Here is a 17,697-nt window from a genome sequence, read left to right as displayed (position 1 = left end):
AATTCCTACAAAAATACTTCAAAGCCACCTCAGATGTGTGTTTTAGGTAGCACCGCCATTTTATCAGACAAATTCTATTCAGGAAGAACATTTAAAAAGATATCTTGTCTCAGCTTTACTTGTTTAATGAAGGAAATCTAGCAATTAACTAACTTTTAGTTACAGTTTATAAGTAGTCAAGTCAGTTATTTAAATTAAAAACTTGAGTATTCTTGAAGAATTACTTAAGTCATGTAGTGTTGCAGAAGGGCCTGTGAATATTTCAGGTCTGTAGCAGACCTACAGTCTACTAAAAAGAAAATCATGATGTACAAATCAAAAGATTCTAAAATGCATCTTATTCTCTTTCTTTTGATTTTTAAATCAGAAAAACCCAAAATAATTACTGTCTCTTGGGTCAGTGCTAGTATTGCTATACATTCACATCACAGCATCCTTTTAAGGCCTGTGCAGGTCCTGTGTTTCTGTCTTGGCCTGTTCATTTTAGGTTGGTGCAGTTTGAATCTGCCACCTTGTAAAGATTCCTTCTCACCTCACATTGAGAAAAGGCACAGGGTGATGTCAGTTAGTGATCTACTCTGTTCTGTTTAAAATCATAAGAAGTAATTTTGGGGAAGGTTATCTACAGAATTCCAATTCAAACCTCTTTGTTTCCATGCAGTATGAATCAGCTTAATATCTGTTCCTACAATTTGAGCAGTGATAGCAAAAAGTAACCATTGTTTTTGATGTGCACAAATTACTCCTACTCCAAAGCACATCAGTTAGAATTCTGTGGTGGAGAGTGGGTAATGAATAATACAAAATATTCTTTTACTTGTAAAAGACAAGAAGAGAAGTCTGGTATCTGACATTGTGAACACTTAGTGTTTAGTATGTATCTTACTGTATATTGGTTTTTATTAGAAGAGAGTAAGTGAAGCTTGATTTTCACAGTTTGTTTCTTGTAGCAATGTGACCATCTCCTTGCTTGTTTTATTAACTTCATCAGTGCTTGAGGATTATGTTTGCCATTGCATTTTTGCAGAATTGCCTTTATAAAAAGACCAACTGCAGAAATTAGTGCTGTGTGTATTATTTGCTTCCAGGTTTATTTTATGTTTCTCTGCATGGAATTATTGTGTAGTGGTAGTTAAATTGTTACCTTATCTTACTTAGCTGCCTTTTTGCTGATTTTACGACATTATAGTTGTGTCCTTTTCCATTCTCTATCATCAGTAGCTTTCAAATATTTATTATTATGTTCCTGTAAATGTTTTACACTGAAATAGTTTTAGGGTTATGACAAAAGCATTTAGTTCAGAGGAGAACATTTGCAATTGAAGGTTAAATGTAACATATGTCATCTGCACCTAAGCAGATTTAAAAAGCTGTTAAATTGGCACCCCTGTGTGTGCAGTAATTGAAGGTCATTTTATGTCACATTTTTCCCTTTAGGTGACATTTTTTTCTTCCATTTTACTGGTTGATGTGGACAGCATGGTGTCATTGTAATGTGCTTTATTTGTACAGCTTTATTAAGGTAGTTTTAATGCAGGTATATTACAGACTAGATGTATGAAGAAAATCCAAAGATTTACACTGCCTTTTCACTAAGATTCTGGGTCTGATTCCTGAGCTGAGCTAGCCAGGGGTTTTCAGACAGGGGACTACCCCCAGCTGGCCTTCTGTCCATATGCAGGAAGTTAATATCTCTTTTACCTAACACACCTGTATGGATGGTGTCTGTGTGTATTTCACGGTCATGTATTAACAACAAACATCAGTTTCACTTAACGTGAATTGAAAGCTGAAGCACTTTACTTCAAAATCCCAGTTGTCTTTAGCTACAAGAAAGCTACTCTTTCAGCTTCCCTAGGCAGTCCAGAAAGGCTCACTGCGATTGCATTGCAATCTGGCTGCTCTGATTGATGTGGTAATGGAATTCTTGTTTGCTTGTTTGCAGTAATCCCTAGAGGTCCTCCTCAGTATCAGTAGGTCTACATATGTGAATAGGAAGCTTTACATTTTTGATTAAGTGTCATGGTTTTATATTTCTGCAGGCTTGGTCACTGGATTTCAGAAGTGTGAATCAGTGTTTTCCACCCTGCCACATCCATGTTGTGGAAGTTTGGTTTTTTTTATTTCTAAAGCCTAGTTACAAGCTCTTGTCACACTTAAAGCATGTCTCACCTTTAAAAACACGTTTTGCAGAGGTGTTAGCAGAACTATTGCATTTGCTTTTGTCTGTAGCAAGGCTAAACTCAGTTGGAACATCTCATAGGACACAGCAATGGTGCTGTGCCCCCTGAAAGCTAAAAAATACAAGATCCACAGCTGTCTCTGCAGCATCCTTTTCCATAAGTCCTTCTGATGTGCGAGGGGCCCTTCACTCAAGGTTGTTCTTCTTATGCAGACTAGTGAAGCTTTTGTTCCCCTCTTGTTCCCTTCAAGTAAGTTTTTTAAAGTACAGTGCACAGCTGTTAGTGCTTAAAAAAAAAGGACTTTGTATGCAATACAAGTTCCATTTGCATTTGACAGAATTATTAGTACTTTAAAGAGAGAACTGGTAAAGCACCTCCCTTCCAGGGGGAAAGTAAGTGCCTCACATAAGTGCCTTTTTAAAAGACTGTTCTAGGAGCTGTGTTAGGAGAGTATAACTAATGTGTGGACATAAGTGGTAATGTATATGGGCACAAGAGACTGATATGCTCCAAGTTACGGAGCTGTTAGGGATGCACTGCAGTACTGCAGTGTGTAGTGCTCCAACTGCGCCTCCCTTGCAAAGTGCTAATAATAAAGTGATATGAGTCGGTCTGCAGTGCCTCCAGTGTTGCCACTGTAGGGCTGCACTGGAATTAGATGGAGAGCAGAACATTCCTTGTCGTTCTGAATCTGAAGACAGACGAGGGCTTGAAACAGGATGTTGGATGCAGCAAACAGAAGTGATCCATCCATGCTTCTGCAGCACTCTACCCCTCTTCACCCTTACTCCCACCCTCCCTCTGCTTCTTTCCTCACCTTTCCCTCCCCTCACCCTTTTCCAATAGATTTGTTTGGCTTAAATACAAAAGGGGAAAAAAAGAAATTGAGACTTGCTTCCTAATTATTTCAGAACATTACTGTTCTTTGAATTATTTAATCTCAGATTTCATTTAGTTTGTTCTCTCTTTTGTTAAGGATGTGCAGCCATTTTTTTGCATAGAAAGGAAGTTTACTAATGCCTAGAGGAAAGGGATTAGATGCAGGATTTTCATTTTTGACAGTCATCAAAAATGACTGATTAATTTTAGATGCTTGCATGTAATTTCCCCTCACCTTCTGCTTCTTGGGCTCAAAGGTATATGTCTATAATTTTATTACTAAAAGCTTAAGTGAATAGACCCTGGTTGTTTATATGCATTTTTCCTGCACTCTACAAAATATGAGCATTCTTGGATAATTTAATAATGTTTAACTTTCTCAGACTCTCCAGTCAATTTTCCTTAAACGAGTTCCATACATGCTTGCCTTGATCACAATCCATATATGCTTTTGTGCCTATTTTTCCCCCAGGCTTGTGTGCCTTTCCTAGTACCTTTATTAATACTTGCTTTTTCATGTGTGTTCTGACATGCTTGGGTTCACTAATTACATGAACTATATCTTAGAAAAAAGAGGTTTTAATTGCTAGTTCTAGAATTTGAATGCAGTTAGACATTTGCTGCATGTTCTAGGGTGTTTTGTTTTTTTTGTATTTCGCATGGGTTTTGTTTCATTTTAAAGCATGCTTTATCTTTTCATTTTGTCAGATTTATTACTCGCCTAAAATTCTTCATCTAATTTCTTGCATCTGAGCTCAAACAGATTGGATTCTATTGTCTTTTTTGACACTACAGTGTATTGGAATGAATATAGCTATCCCACTTGTCTTCTTGATTTAGACAAGGTCTAAATTAACAAGTCACATTTCATTTTGAAAACATATGTTTACAATTCTTCAGTCTTACATGGCATATTTCCCACTTTAGTGAAGATGGAAAAGGTCTTTGTTTCTTTCTCAAAAAGATGTTTCTTGCTTTTCTCCTCATATCTGAAGCAATTATTCCTATAGACGTACATATTTTCTTTTTCATCCTTTGATGTTTTACTTCTAGGTTTAAACTGGTTATTTTTTATAGGACTAAAGTAATACTCAGAATCACTTTCACCATCTGTCTTCAAAATCTGTCTTTTCATTTTGTATTTGGAGGCAGACTGTTCATGTTATGTCAGTGATCAGGTGGGAATGACAGAGAACTTTTCTTATAAGGATTGATAACTTCATAATCAGAACTAAAGAAAGTTAGCTGTATTCTGGGTGATGTTACCCTTTACTGTGAAAAGGTGAGATCCGTGGAAGAGAGTTTCTACAGAGTGAACATGAACACCCAAGCTGATGCACATTAGAATTGCTGAGAGAGCCATAGGGTGAGTTGCTACCAATCCATGTCACCTACCCAGACCTGAAGTTGTGGTGGCTGACTTTGTTGTTCTTTCAGCAGCTCTTAAATCAGACCACGTATTTCTGTCTGCTACTTAATGTATGTATATAGTGTTGGATTCATCTTTTACCATTCATGTATTGTGACTCATCATATGTCTCAGTGTTACTGTAGATTTTTTGTGGTCACAACAGCAAAAAGGTCCTGGTAATTGCATCTCATTAGAAGTATTTTTCTTATATTCCTGCTTATATACTTCTTACTCAGAAACTCCTCCACTGTTGGCTTTAAATGCATGGTAGCTGATTTAAGAAAGGATAGATTTTTCATCAGCCATGGCACTGTGTAAACGTGTGCATTTTTCTGTTTGAGATGAGCCTCTGAGTGTTCCTTACCTTCAGGCAAAGAAGCAGTTGCTGTCCTATTGTGTCTGTGGGTTTTTTCAATTTTTGAAATGTTGAATTTAAATGTTAAATTTTAAAAGTTAAAATTTTAACATTTTTTAAAATGTTCTGCTTCTTCAGCTGCATTACTTTTTCCACATTGCTAACATCTGTGTCCTCAAGACCTGAAATCATAAATGTTTTTTACTAGACTTGGTAATTTCCACCTCCTTAACTATTCACTCCCCTCCTTTTTTTTGCTTCTCTCCAGTATTACACCATGACTTTCTCTGCATGTTTCTCTTTCCCTTTTTTTTTGTGTGTAACAGAACTGTTGACAAGCTTTTGCCTCTCTTGAAATAGAAGACAGGCAGAGAAGTAAAGGGAAGTGGTTGTTGCCCTCAAGGGGATGACCATGTGTGTGGACCTCTTCTATAGAATGGATTACAGTCTGGTTCAGATTTTAGGGGTAGGGGTCAGAGAAGAGGCAGTGGCATGAATGCCATTGTGATGTGAATTTAACAGACCATCCCATCTAACTCAGCACCCTTAAGGCCACACCTAGAGTGCCTTGTCCAGTTCTAGGACTTTGCCTAGATAGGAGTAGGGCCCGGGGAGTTTTACCAATGTGTATAAAAGGATGTGGCACTACCAGAGGTAGTAGGTATAAACCAAAAGCCAGGAGCTTTCATACAGCCATCAAGTAAAACTTTTTTTAGTGAGGGCACAGGCTGCCTAGAAACACTGTGAGTTCTCCATCCTTGGACATATTAAAAACTAATTGACTTTTATTTCCATCTGAAGTGTGCTATTATAGTTCAATAACACAAACATGTTAGTACTTTCTGTGTGATTCTCTCAGGTCTGGGAGATGAATGAAGGGCTTGTGCCTTAACTTGATAGGTCATCTGTCACATATACAGGTATTTCCTGTGGATGGGGTTTTGTGCAGCCTGGCCTAGTGGAAGGTGTCTCAGGCCATGGCAGGGGTTTGGAGCTAGATGATCACTCCAGGTCCCTTCCAACCTCTTTGATTTAGTGTAGGAAAGCATACACCATTTTGTACTGGAAATTACGTGGATTGTTCCATTTCTTGTTTCTAAATCAAATTTGAAAAGAAAATATGCTCATGATTATGGACAGCTCAGCAGAAACATCTGTTCAGTCAGCCTTTAAGCACCAAACACACCAGGGAGGCTGCACTAAACAAAATATCCTTTTCATTAAATAAATACTATTAAGTCATCATCTTCAATATGAAGCGTGGCCAGTTCAGTTCAGAAGCTGTAGAAATAACCCAGAGGAGGGCACTAAAATTTGCACAAGCCATAAAAAAGTCTGAAGAAAAATAACTGGACTTGAGCTTTTTAATCTACCAGTACAAAATTAAAAGTGAAGAGCATCAAATCTAAGACAATCAACTACTGTATTTCATACAATAGACAACTAACCCACAGAAGTTTGTTGTATACTAAAAGTTAATATTGATTGCTTACACAGTTATTCAACTGATATAAATAGAAGATGGTGGATGCATACACATATAATTAGTGGCCACAGTTCTATCAAATAGACTGAAATATTTATGGACATTAAAATTTCCTTTTTCAGTCTTATGCCAGCTAAACTGAATAGAAATAGAAAACTTTTATTTGACAGCTTTCCTAGTAATTGGCTATTATGTGGTGTTTCACACACGTTATCTACATGATCTGTTCCTTGCAATTATCAAGGGTTAGTTCAACCTCTGCTTTGATCTGATATTGTTACCATATGGTACCACTCAGATATGACTAAATGCTGAAAAATACAGCATCTTCACTTAGCATTGAGTTGTGTAGCAGAAACACTACCATCAGAAATGCAGTCATTGTTTAACAGAACTTACAGATTTTTTGTGACAACTACAGCTGCTTTTCCTTTTGACCCAAGTGCATTCACACTCGTTCTCTATTATAGACTTGCCAACTCTTAGAGCATCCTTTTAGTTTGGTCCCATTTATCACAATCTCTTTTGACTAGTAGTTGTGTAAATGGAAAAATGACTTTTAGATAGGGAGTGGCATACTTGAGCAGTCAGCAGTATTCTATAGGAAATGGAGAAACTTACTCAATTATTTTCATAGTAGAAATAGATGCAAGTTCACTTAAAAGTATTTTGCAGATGGATAGAAGTTAAGTTTATAATTGCCGTCTATTATTTAACAAGGAGAGCTCTAGCTGTGGATAACTTCTTGACATAATTGGTTCCCAGGTCATTAGCCAAAGTAGTGAACAGGATAATGATTGTTTTGCATTACTGTAGAGAATTTAGGCTTTTATAAGTGCAAGTAGATCTTGTTAGTTTCTGAAGAATGTGTCAGTCAGAACATGAACAGTCCAGAGACTAACAGGAGCACATATAAATTCTGTTTATCTTTTTAGTACCTTGTACTAAAATATCAGTATGGACAAAGTATATGGCCTTATAATACTAGTCTCTGCAGCCATTCAGTATTTCCCAGTGAGAATTTCTGTCTCTTGGGTTTAATGAGAAATCTCTTCCACAGGGTTGCCACACTTAGCCTCAAGGCAGAAAATATCTACCTTGACTTTTAACATGGCTCAAGCTATCAACTGCTAGTAAAAACATTATTTGTGAATCAGGATCCGTCCAGGCATCATGAAGCACAACTGGTAGCAGATACAATGAGTTTGTGTTTGAGAATGTTGGTTCCAGAAACTGAGTGTAATCTAAAGTTTTAATTGGATGCAGGCAAGCTAAGCCATTATCTTATGAAATCACAGTGTTTCTGAAGGTCACTGTGTCCAGATGAGGGGCTCTTTCAGATACGAATCACGAGCTGTGGTCAGTTACATTAGACTGCACAGAGTGACTCCAATGGAAGGGCATTAAGAGGTTAGAAGCCTGGAAGCCAGAATGCAAGGACTGACTCTTTAAGTAACTTTCTTTGAAACTGGAGTTTGGCAATTGGTCAGAAGTTATATATATGCAAGAGCACTTTTAGTTTTCTTTTTAATGATGTTGTAATAGATGGCAATTTGTTATACCATCTTGATGTAGAAAACATGGCAAGAAAGGAAAATTTATCTTGTCTTCTCTACACTAAGGCAAAATCAACAATGTCTGCTTTTCTTTATATTGGCTAAATATTTTCTTTTCTGGCTGTTCAGTGGTGGAGAATTCACAGCCTCTCCCAAAGAAATCTAGTGCTTCATTGTTTTCACTGATAGAAAACTTTTTCCTTGGGGGTCTGATCTGAATCTCTCTTGCTGCAATTCTGATGGTTACTCTTTGTTCTTTTTGGCATCTACATGTAGAGTGTCAAGATTGCTGTGTCTCTGTTTCTTTTTCTTGAGAAACAGACCGTAATAATGCAGTCTTTGTAGATCCAGGACCTTAAGTCTGTTCTTAGCTTCATTTATCTCCTTTGCATTTTTTATGGGTTCTGAGTTGTATCAGTCAGAATTGAATGTATTATTCCAACTCAACTGGTAAGTAACACCAAGGAGAGCAAAACTCATTTCTCTGCTTTTACACAGTACTCCTGTTTGTAACTTAGTATTGTGCTCACCTTCTTTGCAATTGCAAGGTTGGCTTATATTCAGTTTGTGAACAGTCCATCAATACAGGTACTTTCATATAGAACCATTGCATAGCCACTTTCTTTCCTCATTTTGCATTTCTCTAGCTCTGTATTATACAAGAGTGTCAAACTTTGCATTTGCCACTATTGCAATGCCCTGCTTATCCTTGTTGTTTCCAAAGTAATTCACAAAACTATCAAGATGATTCTGATGCTCTCTGTACATGCTCTCTGACTGATAGTATTTTCAAATTACTTCCATCTTTTTATCATGCTTCTGAATACACAGACTCCCAGTTGATAATAAATAAACAATAGTTCCCTAAGTAAAGAGTTCCGAGTAGCTCTTTTGTGACCTAATTATAATTTATATATCCTGGCTTTGCTTAAGAAAATGTTAAGCAACACTGTTACAATCAAGATACACAACTTGTGCTGATTCTCTTCTATCACAAGGCCTTTTATGCTGTCAGAGAGAAAATAGATTGATCTGATGTAACCTACTCTGACAAATCTGTGTTGGCTGTTGCTCAAATCCTGGTTAATTTTCAGGCACTTGTGTATGGTGTGATAGCTTACATGGGTTAGTGGTGGCCTTGGCAGTGCTGGGTTAATGGTTGGACTAGATGGTGTTAAAGGTCTTTTCCAACCTAAATGATCCTATGATTCTATCTTGTGCTTTAACCATTGCACATGTTTTCTGGAGGATGAAGACAGGGGGAAGAAGCAAGGTATTTAAGCATGGGTTTCTTGGGTCAGCTGAGAGGCGAGCATCTAACTTCTTCAAAATACTAAAGGTCCCATGTAGATTCTGGGTTGTGTCTGCTCAGAATGTGCCCATATCAGTGTCTAAGGACAGCCTAGAGTATCACAAAAAAAATGGGTTGTCTGTGCATAGACCATGGAATTCTGAAGCTGGCTAAGTCTGTAAGTCCTTAGCTCTTCCTGTTCCTTTCTGTAGACACAGGTGATATATATGTGCTATTTATGTGTAACTGGCATGTATAATTTGCATTTGTACTTATCATTTTTTCAAAATCCATCTTTTAACAGTTCTGAAATAGATTCATATCTGGGCATTTAACAAGATAGACTATCAAGCTCAGATGATTTGAATGCATTTAAGTAATACTTGTTGAGCTCCTTGCCTGTTCAAGGTCAGTTCTGACCCTTTGCCTTTTGTTGCTGGTATTAATTGTATTAAGCACCTCAACCCAGTAGATTTCTGGTGAAGATTCATACAAAAAAAAAGGAAGTTTTAATATTAACTTTGTATTCCTCTAGTTTTCCCCCAGTGTTGCACAGTGGACTTTTTCTTTCATCATCTTCTTGCTTTTAAAGTACTTACAGAATTATTTCTTCTGGAGTTTGATGTGTCCCCTTCCAACTGTGTCTAATTTTGGCCCATTATATTATGTTCTGCTGTGGTATTCTTGCTTAGTAAGTTGACCTCGTTTCCGTTCCCTACATGCTGTGAGATCAACAGTGAGATCCTAACAAAGACAATGTGGTCTTATTCTACAATCTCCATTACTCCTTTGCGGGAGGCTTTGCACTCCATGTGGTCAGCATTGTTTATTTAAAGAACTGTGACAGTTTTTTTAACTCCTTTTTCACTAGCACTGTGTTCTTCAGGATTCTTCCTACTAATTCTGCATTTATGAAAGTATGCCTAGTTAAATCACACTTTTAAAATTCTTTTGTCTCCCTTTTCTTCTTTTTTCACAAACAAGCATAATCTTTTATATTACTATCAGTCATGAATTATCAGATCATCCTTTTGCAAGTTAAGTCAAAAATGTCTATTGTCAGCCAAATCTTCCAAGTCCTCCTACGTACCATTTGCACATCTTGCATGAGTGTTCACCCATTAAAGACTGAAATAAATGTACCACTTCCATCACATTATCCTCTTCAACCCTTCCTTTTATAAAAATTGCTTTGGCAGTGGATCACAGAACAGGATTTATTTGAATTTGATTTGCCCATTGGGCTGTGTATATAAATACGGCGTTCAAATTTTAAAGAAATAAGCAAGTCAGTCTGTAGAGCATGTTCCTTTCCTCCTCAGGAGCTGTTTTCAATCGTTGTTTATCTATTGCCATATCTCTAAACCTTTTTGGGGCATCATCACATGTTGAAGATGACAAAGCCATTCTTCCTATAGTATCTATTAAACCACCACTTCATTATCAGTATACATCTATTGCTGCTGGTAAAAATATCAACAGATCCCTAGGTTCTGATGCTGATGATTCCTACAGCCTCCTTGTCCCTTCTGATCAACTCAGTCTCATTTCTCGCAATATTCTTAGGGTGGAGGTGGAGGGACATCATGAACTGTAGGTTTTGCAGGTATCATACCTACCAACACCTTCCTGAGGTTCATCACACAGTCTCTGTTGTTCTTGTTCCCTCATTTCAGGTGATGTAGATCAAGTCAATACTTGAGCACAAAGCTCTCTAAACTGTCTGCCTTCAGAATGTCAGTCACTAAAGCTGCTGCCTCTTCAGATGCTCCATCTGCACTGTACAATAATCACAGGTCAATGGAATGCTGGTGTCCAGCACTGGAGAATCTAATTTGTTACAAATTTGCATTACAAAACAGCAGTCTGTCTGCACACATAAATAGAATATAATGTTTCCTGAGTGTGACATAATTACTCCTAAATTTTTCATTTGTAGTAATTTGGAAGCTTTAAAGCAAAGAAGTCAAAACGTATTTTCTCATATCTACCGTCTTTTGTAGATAATTTCTTTTACATATCTTTGGGAAAGGATGTGAATTATAGGATTGTACTTCACCTGAGATAAAATATAGAGTTAGCAGCAATTTTTAGAAAGGGTATAAAAAAATGAGTGGTATTGCACCCTTCATTTGGATGAGTCTTCACTTCCTTTGCTGATTTTTTTGATTGCTTTTGTATTTTTGGTTGGTTTGTTTTGGTTTTGTTTGGTATTTTTGTTGTAAGGCTGAGAGAATTGGAATGGCTGGGTCTGTAAAAAGATGTGGAAAAACTTCTTTGCAGGGCCTATTGCTGTGGGACTGAGGGGTAATGGTTTTAAACTGAAGGACAGTGATTCAGATTAGATAAAAGGAAGAAAGGCTTTTATGAAGAGGGTGATAGAACACTGGAACAGGTTAGCCACAGAGGTGGTAGGTGCCTCATGCTGGAAACTTTCAAGGTCAGTCTGGATGAGGCTCTGAGACACCTGATGGTGAATGTGTCCCTCTGATAGTTCAGTGTGCCCCTGCTCATTGCAGAGGAGTTGGACTAGACGACCTTGAAAAGATCTCATCCAACTCAAAATATTCTATAATTCTAGTCAAATGGCATGATATTCACACATAAGTTTTCATGTAAGAAATATGGTGTACTACACGAGAACTGTGTACTGTGGATCATTAGGAATTTTGTAAATACATTAGGAGGATTTTGAGTAATTTGAAAGACATATGGAAATAATAGATTGACTGATTCCTTGTCTTTCAAGATTCTAGCCAAAATCAGATAACCTACCAGTTAACCTACTATGCAGTAATTGTTGTATGCTCATGAAACACCAATGTGCATCTTCAGGTTGAGCTAAAAAAATAGTCCCTGCCTTATTTCAGAAGAGAATTTTCAGTGAAATTTGGAGGAAAATAATTGAAGTAGTTGTTCTAGAAAGGTTACTCAGTTTGTTCTGATAAGAGTGTTTGACATTTGCTTTGTAATGCAAATAGATGCTGGGTTTTAACAGAAATGTTTTGGGGTTGAGTGGTTTTTTGTTTGCTTTCAATAAAACTTTCAAAAGCCATTGTGAATTCTGCATGAAAGTATTAATTAGAAAACATAATTCTAGCATTGTGCTTAATCAGAAAAACCCAGAAATGTAGAGCCCAACAGAATAAAACATAAACTTTCCAAGAAATGTTTATTGTTCCAGCTCATTAACACAGTCTCTGTTGGACAGCATTTTTTAAATACCGTAAAAATTAACAGTGTATTTAAGAACTGCTTTATTGGCATGTTTCTCCAAATTCTAATTTAAAGCTAGTGGTTAATTGTGCTGTCTCTATCATCAGAGCTTAGAGAAATGAATGCACTCCATGGCTTCAAAATTTCCACTTTAACTTGTTGATTCAGGTGAGAGTGCATTCTCCAGGTGAAGTAAGAAAATATTTCAGTAGAGGTTGTTAACTAACACTGTAGAAGGATGACCTCTTAGTCTTTCAAAGTTTAACAGAGAGTAAAAGATGTTAACCTGATTTCTCATGGCTAGGGTATTGAGAAAAAGCATAAAACATATTTTTTAGTTTTGTTGTTTCTGTTGCACTCTTTCAAAACAACTAGATATAAAATTACTTGGGTTTTTTCTGTCCCAATTTATTCAATCTGTTTTTCACTGTGTAGAAATCTTTAAATGAACTGAAAATGGCTAAACAATTGAACTTTTTGTTAATTTAGTTTGGGTAGTGATATCCACTCTCTGCATAGTGCTTTATTCTTTATGTAACATTTCCAAAATTTCTGTTTAATTTGCTTTATCTCTTTGGCCGTTATGAGTTTCTTTGGCGTTTTTGTCCTCATCCTTTTCTCTCCGAGCTTTTTCTGATTGAATAAATCCTTCCTGTTCCATTCCCAGCAAATGTTCTCTTTGATCTCAAATTCATAGGGCAAGTTGGGCAAAGTCACTGGGGCTGTACAACTCTTTATTTCTTCCATTTTTAACATTAGTATCCATATGTGTAACAAGTCTAGATAATGATGTCTAGTTTCATACATCACTCTATAATGTTAAAGCCTGAAATGATTCTTTCATGTCATGTTAAAATAGATCATTGTAAGCTTCTCCTCTAATTAATTGGTGTGTTTCCACCTTCTGTATCATTAGATGCTCCTGTGTTTAGATTTTGGTTGTTCTAACTACATAAATCTTCCATGAATTATGTGGACCCATGAACGCACACCTCTGGAAAGACCCTTCTCTGACAGCTCATCAGTGGCAATGACTATCATGCAGTCAGTCAGTGACTTCATGTTTAGTTTGTTGTTCTTACATTTCTTAACCTAAGCATCTTTAACATCACCTTTTCAGTCATCAGGACATAGTTCCCTGGTATTTGTAAGCTGCTGCAGTTCATACCTAAAGTGGTCAGTACACATCCATTTTTTGATACAGTTCACAAATGGGCTGTTATTCCATCATTAGTTGACCTATAATATTTTTTCTTCTTAGGTAAGCAATATAGTTCTCCCTTTTTGCTATTTTTGCTATTCTTTCAGGAGATTGTTTCCCCTTCCTTTTTTTGTTTTACAGATACTTACTACTTGGCATTTTTTTCTGGTCCACAAGAACTAATTACCTTTACCCATGACCTTGCTAACATTTGCTTTATTTTCTGAATTTCCAGCCTGTGCTTTTTTTTCAGGTGAACTAGATCACAGTTGAATTTTTTTGGACCTTTTCCTAGCATTTTGCTTGGGGTTCACAGTTTCTTTTTTGAAATTTTGTTAAGAAATTTGCACCCAGAAGCATAGAATTTTTTTCTGAAGTATATTAGCCAACAAAAATAAAAGGTGGGGTAACTCTTCCTGCAAAGCTTGCTTTTCTCCTGTCCTTATAAAAACAGAGCTACAATAAAGCTAATACTCTTCTTCTTGTATTCACATGGTAATATAACTTGGCAGTTTTTATAATGCTCTTCATTTATGCAGCCCGGTGAAATAGCTCAATCACACTTGGCTGCAGTTTCACATTATGTTTAATGCAATCTGATAGTGGATTGCTGCTGACAAGTGGCAATCTCTTTCCACCTATTGTGGTACATTCCAGCTTTGCATGAAATCTAATAGAGGTGTAACCTTAGAACAAGTTGAATAATTTTGGTCATTTAACAGAAAATTATTGTCCACAAATCATTACTTTCCAATGAGATCTTTTGATCTGGCTGATGATACGGCTACACTGTTTGTCATCAGCTGAGCCATGGAGTTTCAGGAGGTCCATTCCTTTCAGACACAGCCTGCAGTTAAATGTGGTTAAATATTATTAGAATTTAATGTCTGTATGACTCTTTTTCGCAAAACACTGCTTAGAGAAAAACTGTTGAATTTAATGAAGATTGGAGTAGAACGTACGTTGGCAAGTGAGTGTTTCCATTTCATCTCTATTTATGTTGAAGTTTAAGGTAGCTTCAGCACCTTTCTTAGAGGAACAAAGGGTTGTTTGTTGAGTAAGTTGTGATTCTTTTCTTTGTGACTTTGCATCTGACCTTTCTAGAAAATTGTGTAAGTGGTGGTTTTGACAGTATACTAATTTGTTTGTTAAGTGCAAGAGGGACTGGTATTTAAAAATCCTTCTTTAATGTATTAATTGTGGAATTTAAGTATTTCTGGCAAAATTAATTTGTGCAGGAAGAAGATAATGTGGCATAGTAGTTTGATTTGTACAATAGGTACATGTTCTTTATCGCCTTTCTCACCTCACTGGTTTTATTATCTTGCTGCTTCTGCTGCAAGAAACGTTTCACTGTTTCATTCCAGTTTTCCTCTAGTCTCAGCATTAGTCATAGCCTACCTGCAATTAATATGCATGCGTTCCATAACCCACATCATGAGATGTATAGAAACGTTACATATCCAACCCACTTAAATCCAACTTCTATGACATGTTGGCAAAACAATGCCATATAGCAGGAAAGCACAGGCAGCAGTTCTGGAGGTTCATATTCTGCTGAGGAACTCTGTACCACACATGTCTTATTTTCTTACTGTAATCAAATGCCTTTAGCAATGCCTGTTTTTCAGACTCCATGCTAATTGCTGTTTCTCTGGATACTACTTCACATTTTTCTGGTTTTCTCCTCTGAGAGAATTGTGGGACAAGATGTCAACTAGGCAACAAGTAAATTAGCAAAGACTTCTCGAAATAGGGCCTGTATTGTCAGTGAAATGTAGAGCTCCATGAAATAGCTACATCGAAATATCATTCAGTGTTTCTGGCATGCCTGTGAGTTTCTGGCTCTTGTTTGAAACAGGCACTGAGAACTAGGGGATATTACTTAGCTAAAACATCTGTTAATATGCTGGAAAATGTGCTGGATTTTACTGCTAGATTACAAATAGTATTGTCAAACATTTATCTCTAACTTACCTGGAAGGGAATAAAATAGTGAGAGTGTTTGTTCTAGCAACATTATCTTTACTGCTGTTTCCTCACTTTTTAATTTGCTAATTTTTTTTAACTGTCTATTTATTATGCTAGAGGTGATACCCACTGCTAATTTGTTTCATATAATTACTTCTTTCAATTATTAGAATTCCTTTGGAAACAGAAATATCCTCACAAACCTGAAAATATATATTATGTTTTATGGTAAAAGACAGCTCAATAGTTGGATTGCTTTTAAAAATTGTTGTAGAAAATACTGTGATTAAGATTTTTAATGTTGTCTTATCATTGAATATTTGGCAGGTGTAGAAGATACCAATAATTCTAATGTTCTTCCACAGATTTAATTTTTGATGCCTATAAAATTATGACTAGAGCTTCTTTTCAGTTTCAGTGCTGAGTTTTCATCAGTTCTTTTGTTAAGAACTGATGCCTGTCATCCACACTTTGGCCAATACAGCTTATTAGCTAACATGAGTATTAGGTTTATTTAGAAACAGCAAAGTTACTGTCTTTATTACATTTAATTAATTTGTTTTGTACCATATTACAGGCAGATGCACAGCTACAATAATGATCTTGATTTTTGATTGCATACAATGCCTCTAGACATAGTCTCAAGACAGGGCTGTGATTAAAGCACATCAATCAGCTGTGAACTGAGTTATCATCAGTAACACTTATGACTGGAGAGAGCACATTGATGCTGGATTAGTTCACTTCCATTTCCAGTAACGACTATCGTGAAAATGCTGTTCTAGTAGTAGTCATTTTGTTCTTCCCACTGCCTACACTTCCCCCATTTCCCCTAATTGAAACTCTGTTTTGATGTGATCTTAGCTGACACTGTTTCTGACACTATCTTCTGCTACCATCGGCTTATTTTCTAGATGGGGAGCGATGGAGTTTTGCGCCTCAGTAGCTCCGCTCTAAATAACGAGTTCTTCGCATATGCAGCGCAAGGGTGGAAACAGCGGCTGGCAGAAGGTAACTCTCTGCTTGCTCTCAGGTTTGCCCAAGGTTAATTGTTTTTTATGAAGAATGTCTCTTTTTCTACATTTGAGAAATACTTTTAGAATAGAAACTGTAATAGACCGGTAATTCAGCGAAAGAGAAATTGCTGATTCCATTTTGAATTTAGAGTACATTTTTGCAGCTTGCTGTGGCAGCTTATTTTGACAGTTAACAAAAAAAAAGGCACAAGTATTTTCATCCCTGTCAGCCTTGGAAACGTGAATGCATGCAACTAAACCCTTCCAATATACCTTTGAAATACTGATGGTATATGGTAAATTAAATCTTTCTATGTCACTCTCCCTTTCGGTTTTCATTATTTTCATTTGGCATTGTTGGGTGACTGTATCAGAAGTCACTGGACATCATCATTGTATCCGCAATTTATAATTGCCCATATTGAATTAATCCTCGACAACTTTTATTCAATATGTTAGTATTGTTTTTTAGGAGAATTTACACCAGAAATGCAGTTGCGCATCAGACAAGAGATTGAAAAGGAAAAGAAAACCGAACCTTGGAAAGAAAAATTCTTTGAAAGGTTTTATGGTGAAAAGTAAGTACTGAAGCAAATAAAAGGAGGGTTTTTTTTATATTTTCTTTTAGGTGGAAATGAAAATATAATTCTATGCCTCACATAGCATGGCCATATGCTGTAAAACTTAATAAAGCAGTTATCAAGAGCAGTCATTCTCCAGTATAAGACATTGTGGGTAGAATTATAGTTGCGTGTCTGCAGTTGCATTACAATTGCATTTTTAGGGAGTCATAACTCGTGCTTAAAAATTCATTCCAAAGAGAGCTCAAGACACAAGCATGTGAATATTTTTTAATTATCTTTTAAAAGATGGCATTAGGGTAATTCCTCCCTCCTGTAAAATATAAATACAGCTTCTACGGATGAGAAGACCAGTAGCATTATTTCTGCAATATGTTTTAATTTGTTTTATTTTTTCTAAGCTACTTGCAAAGTTACTAAAATCAAATAGTTTTTTATTTTTTGATTGAGATGGCCCCTGGCCTGAGAGGAATATATGACATAGAAGAAGTATTAGTTAGAGACAAACGGAAGTGACAATGACTAATCTAATTTTAGGAGTGAGATGCAAA

The 17,697-nt window shown here is 36.5% G+C and overlaps 1 protein-coding gene across 1 annotated transcript in view; it reads left to right on the top strand.

The window, feature by feature from the left end:
• The window catches only part of ASXL3 (ASXL transcriptional regulator 3), a 121,575-nt gene that overhangs the window by 90,572 nt on the left and 13,306 nt on the right, over positions 1-17,697 (top strand). Inside the window, exons 10-11 of the mRNA XM_088058307.1 lie at positions 16,464-16,560; positions 17,038-17,143. Of these exons, the coding sequence (XP_087914433.1) occupies positions 16,464-16,560; positions 17,038-17,143 (203 nt within the window). The remainder of the gene's footprint in view (positions 1-16,463; positions 16,561-17,037; positions 17,144-17,697) is intronic.

The sequence above is a fragment of the Pseudopodoces humilis genome, chromosome 1 (assembly GCF_049639895.1).
Source record: "Pseudopodoces humilis isolate 2021_Gansu_Grassland_sample_001 chromosome 1, ASM4963989v1, whole genome shotgun sequence".
NCBI lineage: Eukaryota > Metazoa > Chordata > Aves > Passeriformes > Paridae > Pseudopodoces > Pseudopodoces humilis.
This window is presented reverse-complemented; position numbering and strand designations above follow the sequence as displayed.